At 56.0% G+C, this 20753-nt stretch overlaps 1 protein-coding gene across 12 annotated transcripts in view; it reads right to left on the minus strand.

The window, feature by feature from the left end:
• IQSEC1 (IQ motif and Sec7 domain ArfGEF 1) overlaps positions 1–20753 on the minus strand; it is a 330995-nt gene that overhangs the window by 67115 nt on the left and 243127 nt on the right. The window contains exon 1 of one of the 12 annotated variants that reach the window (XM_049693711.1): positions 369–724. The exons of 10 other annotated variants lie outside the window; for them this stretch is intronic. In XM_049693711.1, coding sequence (XP_049549668.1) covers positions 369–433 — 65 coding nt within the window. In that variant the 5' untranslated portion in view covers positions 434–724. Of the gene's footprint in view, positions 1–368; positions 728–20753 lie in introns of those variants that run through there. One more of the 12 variants, XM_033414149.2, reaches the window with a different exon arrangement.

The raw sequence follows: 20753 nt of genomic DNA on the forward strand, positions 1-20753 counted from the left end.
ACACAGGCCCAGGGTCCAGCATCAACAGGCCTGACACCTCCGCCGGCCTGCCACCAGACACAGCAGAGACGCCCGCTGACCACGCTCCCTCCCACAAACTCCCGGCCCCCTGCGGGCCGCCTGCGCCGGATACCAACTCCCAGTGGTCTCCCCACGAGACTCGCCCACACGGGCTCCCATCCGACAGTCGCTGACGAGCGCGAACGCACACCCTCCCCCGTTCTCGGGCCGCTCCTGGCCCGCACGCACACTAACGGGGAGCGCTGCCCCCGGAGCCCCCCAACCCCTCGCTCACACTCACTTGGACCCGCGCCGCACGACCGCACAAGCCCACCCCGCTCAGCCGGTCGCCCCGCCCCGGCCCTTACCCGCTGTCAAGCTCCAGCTCCAGCAGGGACTGCGTCCGCTCCGAGTTGCAGTGCAGGCACCACATGGCGGCCGTGGAGGGAGCTGGCGGGGCCGGGCGCCCGGGACCCAGGCCGGGCCAGCGGCGGCCGGACCCGGGCCGACACCCGACCGCCCGCGCCCTGCCCGCCCGCCACGCGACCACCTCGGGTCGCCCGGCCCAGCACCCGCAGGTCCCCGCCGCTCCCGACCCCAAGTCCGAGCCACAGGCCAGCCGAGTCTGCCCCGCCGCCGCCCGCCGCCCGCCTGGCGCAGCGCAAGGCCAGGCCGGAGGAATGTGGCCCCGGCGGGGGCGGGGCCGGGGCCGTGGGCGCGGGCGCGGGCGCGGGAGGAAGGCGCGAGGGGCGGGACCGCGGGCGGAGGGGCGAAGGGCGGGGCCGTGGGCGGGGCCGTGCCGCGGGCGGGAGGGAGCGAGGGGCGGGGCCGCGAGCTGGAGCGGGATTCTCCCAAGGCGGCATCATACCCTGTCCCAGACATGGGCCTTCTCCTGGGAGGGCTGCGCCCTCCCTCCAAGACGGAGCCCCCAGTAGCCATATGTCCCTCCCAAGCGTGTAAGCACAACAAATACAAAACCCCAAACCAGCCAACTGCAGCCTACTCTGCCAACGGCGCCAAGCTCTGCCACTCCTGACTTTGGCCTCAGTTTATAAAACGGGGCTTTTGCTTTCCCAGACAGTGCGGGTCTGGGCTCTGACACCCCTGCCCTGGAGATAGGGGAGTGGGTCCCAGCCTGAGGCTGGGGATACCCTTTAGGGGACTTTTGGGGGAGGATCTGATGGAAGCTGCTTCTTTCTCCCTAAGCCCACCCAACCCTTTGCCCTCCCCTCACCCAGAGACAACTTCCAGACCCCCACGGCAAGCTTAAAGTAATACTAATTAGCATTTTAGAGCTTTTTACTGACATTTGGTCCTCAAGACAACATTGTGATGCAGGTGGAGTTATTACTGACCCCACTTTCCAGAAGAGGAAACTGAGGCTCAGTTTACCGGGGTTAACTCTGAGAGGCTCCCAGGCTGCACAGCTCTCCCTCCTAGAAGCAATCGCACCTCGCTGTTCTCAGTTCGCACATTTTTTGTATCGTCTGTCCTCCGGCTCCTTGAAGGCAGGCACAGTGCCCAGCACCCACACTTGTGGAATGCCCAAATGTAGTTGGGAGACCTCAAGCAGAAAGACACGATCAAAACCCCACCTGTCCTGGGCCGCCCCACCCGCAGGTACATCTCCTGGAGGGCCAGGCAGCTGGCAGGTCTGCAGGGGTCAGGAAGCTGTGGGAAGCTTCGCATGCAGGGGCATCCGCTTGTGCCCTTCTGACTCTTTCATTTGGAAGGGGTGGTGCGACGGGCCCGTTGAGGAGCATTATTCCCAGATGGGGAACTGGGGCGGGTGAACAGTGAAGGGAGAGGGCTGGGCTGGCCCTGCTTACGGCCGGGAAAGGGCAAGCCCTAGAGCCAGTTTAGTGCTCCAGGGTTCCGAGGCGGGAGGCTGAGCAGGAATCCACAGCCCATCTCCACATGCCTCCTCTTCACTTCTGATGTTTTCTTTGCTACATTAGAAATAAATGAAGACCCGCGAAGGAAGTCCCGCGCGCCACCTGAGCGGGCAGGGGTCCCCAAGTGGGTCTCGGAGACGGCGGAGGCCTTTTGGCGTTGTTTGACCCCGTGACCGCCGGGGCCTTGACCTGCGAGGTTGGAAAAATTACAGGGTGCACAGGCGGCCTCGGCTCTACAAACAACCAGCTGGGTGTTTAAAGCCCTAAGTAAAGACGAAATCAGACGCGTGGGAGCATTTTTCTTTTAAACAATAAAGGTCATCATTCGGAAAAAAATAAAATAAAAATAAATGAAGACACAGGATGGGAGAAAATATTTTCAAATTATGCATCAAATAAGGGTCTAGTATCCATACTAGATAAAGGACTCTTACAACTCAATAATAAAATGGCAAATAACCCAATTTAAAAATGGGCAAAGGACCTGAGCAGACATTTCTCCAGAAAAGATATATGAATGGCCAATAAGCACGTGAAAATTTGCTCAACGTCACTAGTCATTAGGGAAACGCGAATCAAAGCCACAGTGAGGTGTCACCTCACGGCTACTAGGATGGCTGGAATCAAGATGGACAAAAGCCCCTCCACACAGTGTTCTGGAAGGAGAAGACCTTCACATGCTGCATGCTGGCTGGGGGTGGGGAGATGGGAGGGGATATAGTTGATAGGGTTGAAACAGTCCAGTTGGGGAGGGGAGTGGAGAAGTCCCACCCCCACTTGAACTGCCCTCTAAAAATAGGCTGTAATAAATGGAGCCAAGAGCGTCGCCCCTCAGCTGCTGGAGCGCTCCAGACACGGGCTCTGACCGCCTCACGACCCGGATTCTCCAAGAATTCCAGGCACTTCTCCAGGCCCAGGGCCTCACCGCCCGCCAGGATAGTCTTGGCGACATAGTTCCGGCTGGGATTTAGAAAAAGGGCGTTGAGTCTCCCTGTAAGCATTTGGACTACCAGAGGATGGAGTCCCTGGAAACCAAATGCCTCTTTCATTCTCTCCTTTTATCTTCCTGCAGAGTGTGACTTCTGCTTCTGGCTCTCAGTTAATTTCCTCACAGATTAATAATTTAAGGAATCGTGAGGCAAGTGAGAAAGCCAAGCCTGGAGAGGTAGAGAAAGCCAATTTTTCTGCTGGGCAGAAATGACTAGACTGGGTAGAAGTCTTACACGTGCCATTTGGGCAAACTGCTTAGGCTTCTGAGCCGTAGTTTCCTTAGCTGTAAAGCAAGGCTCATCAGCCGCCTCTCCGCTGGCTAATCCACCGTGCCCTTTCCTTTAATTTAGCAAACATGCATCAGCGCATATTCCAGGCTGCTGTTGTGAGGCACAGTGGGGAGACATTGCCGTGACAAGTGTCCCTGGGGATGATGTTATGACAGTCTGGAGGAAGCCGCCCATAACTCTGCCCCACAGGAGGCTCCAAAGATGAAGGGACATTTAGGCTGGGCCTTGAGAGGTGAGTAGGAGCCCACCTAAAAGGCTGGAAGATGCCAGAAGTGCATGAAAATGTTGACTTTCACTGTATCAACCTGGGTTTCAGTCCTAACCTACTTACCTTGGCCCATTTCACATGCCCCCAACCTGACTCCATTCCCATCTCCTGGGCCTCTGACAGCCTCCCACCTTCCACTGCCTCCTTGCTCTCCTCTGACCAGACATGTGGCACGCATGCCCCCAAAGGCCAACCTTTGCAGTCCGTCTCCCAGAGGCCTCCTCCTGTGAGGCCTGGTCAGGCTCCTCTTTCCGGCCCTCGCCGAACCTCAAGCAACACTCCCCACTGTGCTGGCTGGTAGCCAGGACTTGGGTTTCAGCTTTCAATGTGACTTTACCCAGAAAGCCACCCTGACTGGCCCCCAATCCAAGCCAGAAACTCCCTTTACATGCTCCCCGGTTCCTTGCCAGGGGCAGAGGAACTGTGCTGTCCTTGCCAGGCAGAGCTGGCCTGCGTCCTTCTCTGCAGCATCCCCTGTGCCCACTATAGGGCTGGGACACCGAGGTGCCCAGGCAAATCAATCAAATGCAAACTAAGGCCTGGGGGCAAGTCCAGCCCCCTGCATGCTTTTTTAAATAAAGTTTTATTGGAACAAAGTCACACTCATTCCGTTATGTATTGTCTACGGATACTTTTGTGCCACAACGAAGTTGAAGAGAGACTAGGGCTCGCGAGCTTGAAATATTTCTGTCTAGTTCTCCACAGAAAAGGTCTGTCAGCCTGACATAATGATGCTCCCCTGAGGGAGTTCTGCATTAGCTCCACGTGAATTCTCTGCCTGTTCAGCCAACCCCCAGTTCCCTGCGTCAGGGCTGCGGACGAGATCTGGGAAAGAGAGTCCACGTGTCATGGGGAAGATGGGCTCGAAACGATAGGGCCGGGCCAGGCAACCTTCAGACAGATGGCCACAAGATGGGACCATCCACTGTTCGGAACAGACACTTACAAAGAGAGCTACCTGCCCAGGTGCACAAAGACGCAGGTCCAAGGGTATTAGTTGTCTGTAACAGCAGAACGCGGAGAAGGACACAGACAACATCTGTCAATTGGTTATGTAAACTGCGGTACAGAGGAGCCCTACGTTAAAAGAACGGCAGCAGCACTGTACACACTTGCAGCAAACGGTCTGAGACACAACATCGTGACAAAAAGTGCAGACAAGTGTGAAATGTACAGACAATAAAACATACAGAACACTAGTACGCTTATGTAGCATAATACGCTCATAGGCTGTTTCTTAAAGGAGACCCAAGAAACGGGTACTGGTGGCTGCCTCTGGGAAGGGAAACGGGGGTTCCAGAGATTCCTGGGGACACGGCTCTGCCCTCTAAGCTTGGGACACAGGGTGGGAAGGAGGAAGGAGCACTTTAGAACTACAGTGTTTGCAAAATTTTAAATAATTGTTTTAAAAGTCAGGGAAATGAAGAAATCCATGATAGACGTAACAAGCCAAGGGACTACAGGTCTTCTAGCATCTTCTAGGAGACTCTGAAGCCCACCAGAGCCAGTCCGCAGAGGCCCCAAAGGCCAGACTGTACTGAAGCCGCCTCTTGGGCCACTCTGTGAGAGGTTGTGTCCTATGACAGCCATAAAAACAGGTTATGGTCAAGCCCATCCGAGCTTCCCTCCTAGTGTCTGTTGATCACTAGTAAGTTACTCTTCGCATCACTGAAAGGATCCTCCCCATGTCACAGCCACAGCTCTGTGACCCTCCCTCCAGCCCAATCCTTCACTCCACAGACAGGGAAACTGAGGCCCAGAGAGACGAAGGGATGAGCGCAGGCGTGTGGCCAGGTCCTAGAAACAGTGACCCTGACCCAAGCGTCCTACCTGCCAGGCCACAAGCCCCCGCTGCTGGGATGGCATGGCAGGGATGGGGACTGTCCAGCATACAGCCTGCGTGTGGGTGAGTTGTGGGTTCCGTATGGAATGGAACTTATTTATCTGAGTGTCGGATGCCATGGAAAACCACAGACACTGCACAGAACAGAGAACTCTGTAGCGTGACCTCTCTGGGAGCCCAGTCAGCCCCCCAGAGGAGAAATTTCCCAGGTAAATAAAGCTGCTCTCATTAAGTGCCAAGTTATTTTAACAATTTCAAGCAGTTTTCATAGAAACCTCTGCAAATCACGGACTTCCCTAATCTTACTAAACAAAGTAAACGAAATGACCCTGGGATAACTTATCTTGGGAACCTGCGGTCACCCGGAGGTGGTGTAGGGTTGTTTACCGTGAACCAGACTATTTACCTGCTCAGGTACTACCTGGGTGACATCTAGCCCCCGACTCTTTCCAGCCCCATTCCCAGCTACCATCCCTCCCATACAGTTACTCCCAGAATGCACCAAGCACTTTCCTGCCCCAGTGCCTTTGCTTATGCTGTTCCCACTTCCTGGGTTGCCCTCTTCAGCTGCTTGGCAACCTCCGACTCAACCTTCAAGGCCCAGCCCAAATGTCACCTTCTCTTTGAAGCCTCCCCTAATGCCCCCACCGCCCTAGGCTAAGCAAGAACCCCTCACCCAGACTGTGGGCACCTTGAGGGCAGGGACAATGGCACTCCATCACTCTCCCAGTGGTGGGGCTCAGGTGCAACTACTGCTTCACATAACCAGCCCGGTTCCAGACACCTGTCCTGGCACCAGGGGAAATGGGTCCCAACCACAAAAAACTCACTGGTACTTGGGTTGGCCAAGACCTGACCCACGCTGGTGAGATGAAAGCGGCCTTAACCTTAGTGTACCCTAGAAGTTGAGAGCCAGAAGGAGTCACCCAGTGACCCAGTGCAGCCTGCTCTTATTCAGATGAGGAACCTGAGTCCTACAGTCCCCAAGTCAGTCTGGGGCACGGCCAAGAACAGGGCATCCTTTCCTCAGCTCCTTCCCACTGCTCTGGCAAAGGAAGCCACAGAGGTAGGGAACCATCGTGGTTGGCGGTGTACAGAGCTCTTTTCTTGTGGTCTTTAAATGAACACTAAAAATTCGATGCAGTTGTTATTAATGCCAACAGTTGACAAATGGGTGAACAGTCCTGCAAGGGCCTGGGAAAGCTCCTCCAGGAGGGTTACAATCATGGAACCACATGGTTGGGACACAGGGTCAGATGCAAGAAGAAAGAAAACCCCACATGGGATGGGGTGGCTCTGTGGAGCTCTGACAAACCTAGCACGACGATCCTCAGTGACTGACAAAGTCAACAGAACAGCCAAGAACGATCACCTCCTCTAAGAAGACCTCCTAGCCTGGATCCCCAGAGCACTTGTCACCCCTGCTGCACAGCAGATGCTGGTTTGTTATAAAAGTGAAGGAAGATGGGGGTGGCGGCCACAGGTGAGACCGTGCTCACCGCATCCCTCCCCAGTCTGGGCACTCGTGGGGAACACCCCCTCCGCCCTCACCCCTCTGCTGGGCCCAGCCAGGTGAGCGGAACTGCTTGCCCTGAAGCCCCGGGGGAAGGGCCTGCAGAAAACAGACCTGCGTCTTCTAGGTGCGGCCGCTTGAGTTATGAGTCTATTCAAGTGGATGGGAAATGGCCATTGGCCAGATTTCTTGCAGGGTTCAAGGGGCCTGACAACATCAGGAAGAAATTCAGAAGCAAAAAGCTGAACTGCTTTCACCAGTGATGGTCTCCTCCCTGAGCCCCCCTCAGCCCCGAAATTACCCTGTTCATCACACTCCCTGTCAGGGAGCCCTGCCGGCCCCAGGACACAATCAGAAGTGCCCCTCACACTCAACCCTCTTTTCCTGGCTGGTGGCACAAGGAAGCCACCGCCAGATCTCAAGGAGGGAGGGGTATGCTTATGCCAAGTCCCTCCCTTGGGGACAGCTCCAAGAAACTGGCTCCAGACTGTTCTAGGACTGCCCCGTGCCCACTCTCTGTGCCTGAGAACAGCCTAAGCCGCCCCCAGGTAAAGCACACCCCCGTTCTCTCCATCTTGTCTAATTCCCTTTAAAGCCCATCTCACCGCCTGTTTATCTGGCTCGATTACTTGTTCCCTTGTTTACTGTCTATCCTCTACCAGAATGAAGCGTCACCACGGTGTCCCCAGCATCCGGAAGGCGCCTGGTCTACAGCACGTGCTCAATAAACAATGAACAAACAAATCATGTAGAACCAGATTCATTCTGCTTCCGGGCCAGCCGCGGGGCCAGCCCCCTCCATGCTACCCACTCACATCCTGGTCCTATTCAGTCTGAGCCAACGCCCCTCTTCTCATGAAACTGGTTTTCAGAGACGCTGCTTCTCATAACCAGGGTGCCCAGTACTTAAGGAACCTGTCAGCTAAAGATTCTCTAAAGAGAGGTAGCCCTGGGGCAAAGCGAATGACCATTCTTGAGGCATTTGGGTTTCTTTCCCAGGAGCTGCGTTTCACCTGCAGGGCCCACCTGCACTAAAAGGGGCAGAGAGGGGGCTGCTAGGCCTTGCCCTGCCATGGACCTCCCCGCTGGCGGCACTGATTCTTAACTGTCATGCCCATACCGCTACCAAGGGCCAGCCCAGCCGAGCCTCAGTGGCCCTCTGCTTTAATGAATAGAGCGTTCATTTATAACAAGTGCTTGGGACGCCTGTTTTGCAAACGGATGCCACTAAGTGCTCCAAAAACAACAGCTTCTCTTAAGTGGGTTAAACGTTCCCCTCTGCAATCGTCTTTACGTTATTGATTTAAACAACCCCTTCTCTGGTCCCGGTGGGAGGAAGACTTCAACCAGCCTGACCCGGCCCCACAGATTTGGAATCAATGGGTGCGGGAGATGTGCAACATCTGATTCACTATTTGAATAAATAGATAACCGGCACATGTGCGTTCCTGAACATGACCAGCAGCTGCCCCCCAGGCACAGCCTGGGTGTCTCAGAGCATCCGAGACACATCAGATGTGGGCCCTGCCCTCGGGAAGTTCGGTGGGGAGCGGGTGGGAGGCAACTCACATCGGTCGGTGCCAGCCCTGCTTCCAAACACGTTCACGAAATTCTCTACAAGGTGGGGTCACATCTCAGTTTCTCACAGAGGCCCTGAAGCCCAGAGAGGGTAAGTAATTTGTCCAGAGACACACAGCCCATAAATGATGGAGCCGGGAGGAGAACCCAGGAGAACGCTGTGTCCTTGCCCCTCCACCAGCAGTTCTCAGAGTATGGTCCCAGAACAGCAGCCACCGCAGTCCCAGCTGGGAATTCTGAGAAATGTGCATTCTCACCCTCCAGGTGATTCTGACATCTGCAGAAGTTTGAGGATCTCGTACTGTGCCAGGGCACTACAGTGGGTGATCAATGCAACCAGGGGATCAACCTGGCACAGAAGCAGGAATGACTGCGAGCTGATGGGGTGGCCATCAGGGAGGGCTTCCTGGAGGAGGTGAAGCCTGCATCGGGATTTGTGGCACGAATGGGAGTTCACTGAAGGGCACCCCACGTACAGGGAACAGCATATATGGGAGCGTGAAGTGTGGGGATGGGTGTGCTGTGAGGAATGAGGCCAGAGGATGGGGCTGGGGTTTCATCCTATGGGTGTGTGTTGCTGGGGAGGAAGCCGGCAGAACTGGCCTGGATTTATCCCCAGGTTAGTTTTCCCAACAACCACATAAGCACCTGTATACCAATTACTTAATACTATTCTTCGTATCGGGCGCACGTTATATCTGCTCCATCTGTGAAAAGCCAGTCTCGCTGAGCATAAATTGAATTTTCCCATAAAAAGAAATCGCCCAAACCAATACACTGTTATAAAATCCTGCTCAGATCTTGTTATCAGAAGAAGGCCTACGCTTTAGGCTTGCTCTGTCTTTCTTTAAAAGAGAGATTAGCAAGTATCGAGAATCCACGTTACAGAGGGCAGCCAGAAAACAGAAGAAGGAGGCTCTTCATGTTCTGGTAGGGAATGAGATACAAGATATATTATACGTGAAAAGGCTAAACTTAGAATGCTGTATGTGCCTAACAAAAAAGGGAAGAAGAATACACACACACACACACACACACACACACACACACACACACACACACACACACACACACCACACGCTGATAGACACACAAAGTATCTCTGGATGGTGTTTACCTCTGGGGGGCTGGGGCTGGGAGAGGGCTCACTGTTTGTCTTGTAGCCTTTTATATCTTTCACTGTTTAACCATGTGACACATTACTTCCTATAAAATAAGGAAATAGAATTAAGCTTTTTTTGGAGTGAAAAAAAGGCATTAAAGAGATATTAGCCCCGACCAACACTCTGGGCTCAGTGTAATCGGAGGGGCTAAAGGAACTCCAGGAGGGGAATAGCTTTCTCCCGGGTTCGTACGATTGGCTCCGTGTCACCCAATGCAGCATCTACGGCTCACCTGGAATCATTTCACGCCCACCTGTGGCCTGGGTCTTACAGTTCCAGAAACCCAGGACTCTGAGAGTACACTCTCTGCAGCAAGAAATAGCGCCCTGAAGCACATAAGGAATTCACAGCAACCTAAGGCTGGGGAGGGCTGTCTGGTGCCAGGGGGGCTGAAGGCGGGGTTCCAGGGCCCTGGTCCCCTCCCTCCTCTTGGGAACAAAACCTGGCTGCTGCCTCACTGTGCACCTCCTGCATTGTGAGTGAGGAGAAAAGGCCCCCGGGGGCACCTCCTGCGCGGAGGCGGGTGCCTGCTGCTGGACGGCCGCTATCTCTAGGAATCACTCATCAAGTCCCGTTATTTAGTCCATAAGGAAATTGAGACACAGAGAGGTTAGTGGCTGGAGGCTGGTTAGAGGCTGGTCGTGGCAGAGCTGGGATTCCGACCTGGGGGACCATGTGTGAAAAGTCTAGGGCTGAGGGGCTTCCCTTGTGGCGCAGTGGTTGAGAATCTGCCTGCCAATGCAGGGGATACGGGTTTGAGCCCTGGTCCGAGAAGATCCCACATGCCGCGGAGCAACTAAGTCCGTACGCCACAACTACTGAGCCTGTGCTCTAGAGCCTGTGAGCCACAACTACTGAGCCCACGCACCACAACTACTGAGCCTGCGTGCCACAACTACTGAAGCCCGTGTGCCTAGAGCCCGTGCTCCACAACAAGAGAAGCCACAATGAGAAGCCCGTGCACCGCAACGAAGAGTAGCCCCAGCTCGCCACAACTAGAGAAAGCCCACGTGCAGCAGCGAAGACCCAACACGGCCAAAAGTAAATAAATTAAATAAATTAATTAAAAAAAAAGTCTAGGGCTGGGAATAGAATCTGACCCCATGAAATAGTAAAGCTCGAGGCCCACACTGGGCCCCTCCAGGTTCCTGGAGCACATCCGCCAATGAGCATCTCTCACACAGCACAATCCACAGACAATTCTGGTCTCTCTGGTAATTTCCATAAATGACTGTAATTTATGTGTTAATAGCACAGATATCAAGGTTTGGAACCCCCTGGAGTGTTAGAAACGTAATTTGTAATTACAAGCACACAACAATTTGTTCAATGTCAGCGATGTGTCCAGTAATTATCACGCTGGTGAAGAGGAACCCATATCGAGTACAGCGGGGTGCACGGGGGCCGGGGACAGAGAGCCAGCGCTGGGGGTGCTGGGCTTGGGCCTGCGCGGTTTCCCTCAAGGCCACGTCCTATTCCAGGATCCCTCCTTTCCCTCCCGCAGTGCCCCGTCCTGGGGGCATTTGCACCCGGTGGGCCTCTCACGGGGCTCGGCCCTGCCTGCAGGCACCCAAGCATGGACAAGTAGGCACCCCTTCCAGGGGGCATCCCTAGAGGAAACTGCCCCCTGCCCTCAGGAGGGGCCCTGTGTACGGGCCTGTTTCCTGTCCTTCCTGGGCAGTCTGGGGACAACGCTACCTTCCAGTAAATTCCCTCTTGCTTTGGTCAGCCAGCTTGCTGTAGGCTGCTTGCAATCGCGGCTCCAGCTTCTGCCCTTGGTCTCCCTTAGTGACCACCCATGGTTCCGAGGCAGGGATGGCTGGTTGCACTCCCAGTGGCAGTGGGTGCCCTTCCCTGAGCACCAATTCGGTGCTGGGTGCTCCAAGGGACTCCCATCGGGTAAGCAATCCTTCCACCTACAGAGAGGGTACCGTCCACATCTTACAGAAGGAATAGGCCTCAAAAGGACCAAAGCACTTGCCCAAGATGCCAGATCACACACCAGCCTCGGGGAGCCGGGATGTGATGCCAGCGATGGGCCAGGTGTGAGCGTTCCCACTCTGGGGCTCAGCCTCTGGTGGGTAGGGCACGTCTTCACTCAACACACGTCGGCTCCCTGTGCTTCCAGCCCCCATGCCAGTTGCGGGGGCCCCGGGGGAGCAGGGGAGGCACTGCCAGGCCCTGCAGGCCTCCTGGGTGCCCAGCCCTGGCTGGGCCAACCTTCCTTGGGCACTCAGTGTGTGCTGACGCACGCCCACCCTGGGAGGGGGTACCTCATTATCTGCATGTCACTGGCTGAGGCTGCAGAGCGGGGATCTGGACCGCAGTACTCCCCTGCAGAGGGTGGTTTCACCCAGCTGTCCCCCTGTCAGGCTTGGTGGCAAATTTAGATCGGCTTAAAACGTCAGCTCAGGTCACAACTGATGGATGGTCCTCGGAGGGGATGAAAGACGGGGTGCTGGCAACTGCGGGCTGGAGCCACCGAACCAGCAATCTGGGTGCCACTTGGGGTGCGGGTGAGGGCAGGGGGAAGCGTGGCCCCGCCCCGGCCTGACAAGAGCTAGACCCAACCCCACCTGACCTGCGCTGGTCCCTGCTGGGCCAGCCCACCGGTCACCTCTGAGGGGCTGGCGCCACCTGTCGCCCTGCTGGAGAACTGCAATCTGGCCTTCCCAGCCCCAAGCCTCCTGGACGGGGAGGTGCCCAGCCACGGGGCAGGTGCCCAGAGGGGCAGCTGAGGCAGCCGCTGGACCCCACGGTAAGATTCCTCATTCAGATCTCCTCCTTCCGGCACAACCTAAGACACCCTCCACCCTGCCGCCCCCATCCCCATCATACAGCGGGAGGGCAGCTGGATCAGGAAGCAGAGCCAGGACTCAAACCCAATTTCACTGACATTTCTATCTAACAAGTCACTGACCTGCTTCGAACCCTGGCTCCTCGCTGCTTAAGAAATAAGCAGCAAACTCCTCACCACACCCACAGCTCCCATGGATTCAGCCTCTGCCTGCCTCTGCCCTACGTCTCGGCTCCAGCCTCATACCCGGCAAGTTGGCTCCTGCCCCTGGGCCTTTGCACGTGCTGTTCCCACTGCCGGGTGCATACGTCTCTCTCTTTTCACCTACTTATCCCTGGCTCCACTTTCAAGGAAGGCTTGCCTGACCTCCTTACAGGCCCCACTGAGCAAGTCCTCCCAGCCCCTGGTCCATGCTGTTCGTGGGGGCATTTCCCTCTCCTTCACTGGACACCTCCGTGAGGATAGAAGTCACGTCTGCGGGACTCACCATTTGTTGCCAGCCTGGCACACACTAGGTGCTGGAGAAATATATGTGCATGAGATGAGTTCATATGAGTTCCTGTCCCCAAATCAATACGCCTTCACAAATAAAGTGGCCCTGCTCAAGGGGCTGGGCACAGAGGTGAGGGTCCTTCCTACTTGAGCTTTGGGGGGAGTATTAACAGATGCTAAAGTGGAGGGTCTCTGCTGAGGAGTCCTGACCAGAAGCAGCTAGAGCTGCAATGTGGATGCATGCACATGGTCTCTGAGCCATGGCCCCATTCCCTCTGAGGGTCCACTGGGCTGGGTTTACCCAAGCTGCTCCCACAGACAGAGGAGAGTGTTTGGAGCTGCCTTTCCCCTGGGTTTACCAGCAGCGTCCTGGAGGGAGATTCTAGAAAACTGAGCAGAGGGAGACCGCGTAAGTGGAGAGCAGACACCTCACCAGGCACCTCTCCTTCACTAGTGAGCATGCAGGGCCTGCGTGTGAATTTGGAAAAAGCGCCCTCTTCTGGTGGACACAGCCTCTCAGGCCTGTGGCTTGCTAACAGTGCATTCTTCCTTTGCCAACTGCTCTTGTGCAGTGCACAACCTGAACATCTGCACACGGGCAGCGCCTGGACCTCTGCCCCACTGGGTAACTGGCCACCCTCCCGACACCAACGGTGGATCCTGCTCTTGCTTCAAGGGGGCAGGGAGCCTTTCTGATGAAGCCTCCTAGTCACGCACATAGGGTACGTTGCCACATGTGGCCACCTGCTGCCTTCCTTTCTCAGAGGCTGGGAGAGATAAAGCCCTGCCCCCAGCCCTCTGGGAGCTTTCCCTGGCAGAGATAAGAAGCCGGCAGGTCCAGGAGTCACAAGGCCCACAGAGAACATATCAGTGAGACTTAGCGCTGATCTCGGCTGTTTCCCAGAGAGCACCATCAAAGCCCAAGAGGAAGCAGTGAGAACTCCAGCCTACATCACGCGCTCCTTCCCTGGGCGGGATGGGTGAGGCGTGGCTTGCTGGGTCCTCAAGAAGACAGACCCTTGGTCCTCTCACTGGGGCCACCACGTGCCCTGGGTTTCTGCACTGAGTCGGGAGCCCAGAGGAGGCTCAAGGTCACCCGATGGACAGCTGGCAGCGGGCTGGGCCTCAGCCAGGTCCCCAGGCTCCACCCTTGCTCCAGACCCAGATCTGCTGCAGTGGGGAGGAGGGGGAGCCGGTCTCCAACTGGGCCTTCACTGGGCACAGAGGGACCGTTCTTTGCAGCTCAACAATCCCCCTGTTTGCCCCGTGCCAGGCTGCAGCCTCCCTCAAGTCCTGCTGACGAGGAAGATCTGGGGCCAGCTTCCACAAATATGCGCGCCTTCTGCAGGGAAGCAGCCATCAGGCTCTCTAACCGGGTGGGTGGATTTAAAGGCCCAGAGGGAAGTCAGGATAGGGGCAGAGCAAGTTGCTGGGTGCTCTCTTTAAAATATGGCAGGGGAACAAATATATACATAGGAACATTTCTGACCAGATACCCCCAAAATGCTCATCCTGTTTGCTCTGGGGAGGGGGCGGGGGGCATACATCGTTTGCACTGTATACTCTTATAATGTTGAACATTTTACCACATGCCTGTATTTCCTAAGCAAGTATTAAACTCATAGGAATAAATGCATGCATAAAGCCCAGGAAGAAAAGAAATGCACAGGAGCTCAGAAATTCAGAGGACGCAGTGAACTCAGGTATCGACCTTCCCTGTAAAAACAAAAGCTAAGTGCCCAAGTGCCTGCTGGGAGCGGACGTGTTTGGAAGCCCTTTCATGCACGGTGGCATTTCAGAGCAGCCTGGAGAGGTGGGGCCTACTATTGTCACCCCACCATGGCACGAACGTGGAGACAGAGCCCAAGTCTTACCCACTAGCCTAGGCTGAGCTGGGCCCAGAGCCGCCGGCTCTTGTTCCCGCCCTGATGCCCCCCACCCCCACCCCGCAAGGACCTAGAGTTCTCAAAGAGCCCCAGGGAGCAGCAGCTCTGCGCCAGAGGGACTGTGCCTTTGGGCAGGGGGTGAGCAGAGCCTGCGACTTCCAGGGTCACGTAGCCAGCCTGCTGAGATGCTGGGGACCGTCCTCCCAGCCCAGGCCCCAGCTGGGCCATAGCCCATCTCTGAGCCTCAGTTTCCTCATCTATTAAATGGGCGAATCTTCCCTCCCTTGCAGGGTTGGAATAAAGATCACCCGAGGGGAGGTTCCCGGCACATAGGCGGTGCTCAGCGCACACCCACTTCCTCTCCCTCTTCCCTGCCCCGAAGACTCCAGGAGCACGAAGGTACCGGCCATTGCGGGGGGGAGGCACCAGGATCTGGAAGGCAGACTGGAGGTTGGCAGTGCCACCACCGCCCGCCCCCCCCCCCACAGTGGGCAGGCCCGAGGACGCGGAGTCCCTCGGGAACCGGTGGGCAGGTGCGTGTACATGTGTGTATGAGCCCGGGTGAGTGTGCACAGGGGCCTGAGACCGGCAGGTCCTTGCTCTCGGCCGCCGCCCTCCACCTCCTGGCTCTCGACTTCCCCCAATAGACCCAGATGGAAAGAGCTTGCGGGGGAGTGAGGGGGGGGGACACTTCATTTTCCAGACAGAAGTTCCCAGAGCTGGGCAGGGAAGACACAGCCAGGGCCACCCGGCCCTCTCTTACCTTGCTCCAGTGCCCCGGCTGCGGGTCTCCTGAGGCAAACAGTGCAGCCTTGCTGGCCTCTGGGGGTCTCCTCCGCAGCCCACAGAGCTGAGCTCCCTCGGCCCTCACGGGGGTCTGTGCAGTGGACGCTGCGGGTCATAAGCCCTGAGCCCCTGCTTAATCCGCCAGAGCCCGAGTCAGCGCCAGCTGGACACGTGACGGGCCCCACAGACCTGTTTGTCAGGAGTGGCAGCTGGTCCAGTGGGGGAGGGCTGGCCGCCCTGCCCTGCCCCCGGGCGCTGTCCCTGCCGGGGCTCCCAGGCCGGAGCCTGCGGTCCTGGGCTCCTGCCTGCCCGGGAAAGGTATGAATATGCGCGGGGTGGGGCGGGCAGGGCAGGTAGGGGAAAGGGACACACATGTCACCAAACGGCGCTGGGCAGGCTGGGAAATGGGGTGTGCGTGCGTGTGCGTGTGCGTGCATGCGTGCGTGTGGGAAATGGGACCCTTAACTCATGCCCTTTACTAACATCAATTCCTCGTAGATTAAAAATCTAATGCAAAAGGTGAATTCATGACCACAGGGTAGGAAAGGATTCTTAAAACACAAAACAAAAATAGAGTGAAAGTGGGCTTCCCTGGTGGCGCAGTGGTTGAGAGTCCGCCTGCCGATGCAGGGGACGCGGGTTCGTGCCCCGGTCCGGGAAGATCCCACATGCCGCGGAGCAGCTGGGCCCGTGAGCCATGGCCGCTGAGTCTGCGAGTCCGGAGCCTGTGCTCCGCAACGGGAGAGGCCACGGCAGTGAGAGGCCCGCGTACCGCAAAAATAATAATAATAATAAATTTTAAAATAAATAAATAAAGTGAAAGATTTGATAGAAATTAAGAACTGTGAAATTAAGATGTTCATTCCAAGACCCCAGGAAAAGTGAAAAGTGCAAGATATTTACAACATATACAAATGACAAAGGACTGGAATCCGGAATACCTAAAGAATCCTCCAAACCAACAAGAAAACAAAAAGACAGCCCAAGGTAGGCAAGAAGCTTGAACAGTCACCTCACCGAGGAGGAGATCCAAACAGCCAATAACCGTACGAAAATGCTCAACCCCATCGGTAGTCAGGGAAATGCGGATTAAAACCATTACACACCCACCAGGAGAGCAAAGATGGCAGAGACTGACAACAGGTGGTGCCGCTGGGAGTGGGGGGCGACTGGTCGGAAGGACCACAGTGTTGGTCTGCTCTATGACATTGAACATGTGCGTCCCGTGTGGCCCAGTTCCAGACAGATGCCGGAAAGGAGGTCATACGTGCACCAGGACGTGGGCAGGTTCAAGAACACAGCCCCGAACTGAAGACACCCTGTGTGTCCATCACAGAGACTGGATAATAAACCATGGCCTAGCGATGCAGTGGAATACGAACAACATGGCCGTGACGAGGACAAGCAACAGCTCCTCGTGACTTTAAGAAGAAGCCAGACCTGAAGAAATATCTACAGCTTAGGTCTACGTAGAAACGAGTCAAAAATAATGGGCTTCCCTGGTGGCACAGTGCTTGAGAGTCCGCCTGTTGGGAAGATCCCACATGCCGCTGAGCCTGCGCGTCCGGAGCCTGTGCTCCGCGACGGGAGAGGCCACAACAGTGAGAGGCCCGCGTACCGCAAAAAATACAAAAATAAAATAAAATAAAATACTTTGCAAAAAAAAAATAAAAGCAAGGCCATGTGGTAAAGAGTTGTTCAGACAGGTGGTAAGACAGTGACAAGAAAAACAGTATTATCACAAATGTCAGGCTGGTGAGCATCCCTGAGGGGCAACATTGAGGGGGAGCCCACGGGGGGGGGCAGGGGGCTTCTGGCAGCGCGTCGTCTCGGCGCCCGGGTGGTGGTCTCACAACGTGTGCGTTCCTCTTATTTCTGCTGAAGCTGCTGTATGCCTGTCTTTTCGCCTTTCTGTTTGACAGGTTACCTGTCACATATAAAACAGAAAGGTATGTGTGGTGTGGCACGCAGAGGGGACAGGCAGGGACCCCAGCTATGACGGCAGTGCAGACGTCAGTGCAGCACCACATAGGGCACCGGAGCTGGATGGGCATACCTGCTGTTTCATTTCACAAACGAGAACCGAGGATCAGAGACAGGAAGGAAACTGCCCAAGTTTGCACAGCAAGTGGGAAGCCCGCAGGGCCAGGACTGGAATCTAGGTCTCCCGGAGCCCAGACAGGGTGGGGGGGCTCCTTCTCATCCCCCTTTACAATGGAAGAGCTCTTCCATTGCAAAGCAGCTTTAACACCGACCAGGGCAGACTCATTCTTTTTAGCACTCACTGAAATTCTGTTTGTTTACTTTTTTGTTGCCGGTCTCCTGCTGCTGAAATCAAAGCTCCTGGAGGGCAAGGCGTTTTGTCTGTGTGGCTCCTGTGCTATCATCACAGGCGCTCCATAAATATTTGCTGAATGAGAAAATCAACAGAGCTGGCATTTCTATTTGGACTTTGAGGCCTTAGGAATACTGAGTGGCTTCTCAATATCCCCAAAGGAGAAAATGGAAACTAGCTGTATGACATTGACACACTTTCCAGAATTACCTTCATAACTGCCTTAGGAGATTGGCCCTGTCATCACTCCCATTTTAGAGAGGAGGAGACTGAGGCTTACGGAGGTGCAGGAAGCTAGGGAGCTGAGAGCTGGGACTGGAACCCATCCCAGCGGCAGGCTGGCCCTCCGCTGGTCCATGCACCTGACACAATCAGGATCTGCTGCTTCAGCCCCTCCTCCCGGCCCCCAATCCTTACAATTTCCAAAGTGCTTTCCGGACTCTTTCAAACTTCTTCAGCTCAGGGAGGAGAAGGGACTTGTCTAAAGCAACAAGGAGTTCAGCTCTGACCTCAGGGCTTCCCAAGTTAGTGTGGCCGACAGTGACCCCAGTGCTCCCGGATTGGCCATAAGACTCTCAATTTCCTTCCTGCTTCACGCCAAATCCTCAGGCCCCTTGGCCAAGTCCAAATCCTGGAGGAGCCGGATAATGGAGTGTTCCCATAATACCCCGAGGCAATTGGCTTTATTAAAACAGCCTGGCACTGAGCATTTTTCCAAACCTATATTACCATCCTGATAGCTTTCACTAAGTCCTCAGATTAAAAAAAAAAAACACAAGTAATTGGCTCTGGGAGCCCTGGAGCTAAAATGGCCCTCCAGGGCATCTCGCCTAACGGAGGCACAGGAGTCTTCTCGACTGCCGCAGCTTGCATACCTCCAATGAGGACAACTCACTACCTTTTTTCTTGTTTAGATCCACCTCAGCTGAGCACAGCAAAGCCTCACATTAGCCCCTGGCGCTGGGGACCCGCAGGTGCCTCAGCCACTGTTCCGCCCTCAGGGGATTCAGTCTGGTGGACGACGAGACTGTCACCCCGACAGGACTTCCTTCTAAAGAGGCAGCAGATGAGGCCCAAACGCAGGTACCTGGTCACAGGACCCCTTTGCAAGCCTTCCTACCTCAGTCCACACAGCCCGCGTGGATTCGCGGGGTCGGTCCCCTCTGAGCACCCTAAGCCCCCGCGCCTCCCCAGGCCATGTGGGTGCGCAAACTGCCAGGCTGTCGGGACACTAGGGCCCAAGTCACGGAAAGGACTCCGGCCAGCGGCGGGTGGGCGTGCAGCATTCTCAGCGGGTCCCACTGGCCCGTGCGGCTGACATCATTGTTTGATATTATGCTTCTAGAGCCTTCATACACGTGAGCAGATGGGCTTGTGGTTTCGCAGATGAAATGGGCTGATACAAGTGAGACCCCGTGAGGAGGTCGCGCACGGAGTAGGTGCTTAAAAGATGCCTGCTGGGTGTGAAGTGTAATCATACTTCAGAAGGATCAGAAGGCCACATACACTCAGTTCTTCGAAGAGTCACCGAGAGCTCGGCTGCCTGCACGCTGCCTTTCCAAGCCGGCACTTGTGTGGCAGGGCCACTGAAGAGCTCAGGCAGTGGCGGGCGGGTGTCCTGCATTCAGGCCTACCTATGTCCCTGCACACTGTCCCCACCCCCCAGTTCAGTGACAATGGGACCCCCAGGGGAGGCAGACACAGAGACTCTGTGCAGATTTTGCTGAAGAGGTGACACCAATGGGTGAAGGCTGAGCAAAGGTTTCTGGGTGGCGCAGGTGGGGTGGGCATACCTGCAGGAGCCAGGACGGGCAAGGCTGAAGGCTGGGCCCGGTGGGAAGGCAGCAGGCACTGGAAGATGCTGCCCCCAGAAGCGGGTCTGAGTCACACTTCACAGTGTGGACGCCAGGTCTGAGCAATGGCAGTAGGTGGAACCCTGGGCCTCATACAGGGACCTGCCCCAGTGCCTTCACCCAGCCTCTTTCATGCAAGAAACATCATCTCCTGATAGGTGCAAGCAACCCCCTTCCCTACCCCCTAATTATGAGGGACGGGGTGGGGTGGTGATGAGACATCTGGTCAAATTCATAGCCTCCCTAGCCGATGAGTATTCAGCTCCAGCTTGCACACCCCCGTGACGGGGAGCTTACTACGAGAACAAAGGATGGCTGTGCTCTACTAGGGACGCCTAGGTGCTTAGCACCCCAGCAGTTAGAACACTGGTTGGAGGAAAGCTGAGGACACAGAGGGTCCCAGTGCTGGTTTGGCCTTGGCATCCTCTCTGCACAATGGGGCAGGGGCATGACTGAGCTCACGGTGTCGTTGTGGGGCTGGCAGCCACGGGGTGAGCAAAGAAGTGCTGGAAGGGCAGGCAGCCACGGGAGAGGGTGGCAACTCTCCTCACGAGACTCAAGATTACTTAATGCCTGCAACCTGTGCGGGAGCCAGGGTTCCCCTTCCTTATCCCTCCACTGCAGGGGCCTCTGGGGGGAACACCGAGTCCTCTGAGCCTTCCCCAGGCAGCAGCTCCCCAGGGATGGCTAGACTGCTGGAGAGCTGGGGACACTGGGGTGCTGTGTGACCTTGGATGTGTCCCTGCCTCTCTCAGTTTCTCCGTCTCTAATAGGAGACTGGCCCCCAGATGCCCCATCTAGGGCTGATGCTCAGTGGCTGGGCCGTGGCATTGTGGCCCCCTGAATACCTCTTAGCTTGTCCTTTCCTGTCTCTGGGGCGTCTGGGGCTGCTGCTTTTCTCTCCTTTCAAACCCAACTGCTGCACATGGGATCTCTGACCACACATGGTTTCAGAGGCTTGGCCACCGTGCCAGCCCAAGGGAGGAGCCAGGCATAAAGCTGGGGGCAGGGAAGGGTGACCAGAGGTCACCTTCGTTCCAAGTTGCTCCCAGGGGCTGTGTCGG

This window comes from Orcinus orca, chromosome 10, assembly GCF_937001465.1.
Source record: "Orcinus orca chromosome 10, mOrcOrc1.1, whole genome shotgun sequence".
NCBI lineage: Eukaryota > Metazoa > Chordata > Mammalia > Artiodactyla > Delphinidae > Orcinus > Orcinus orca.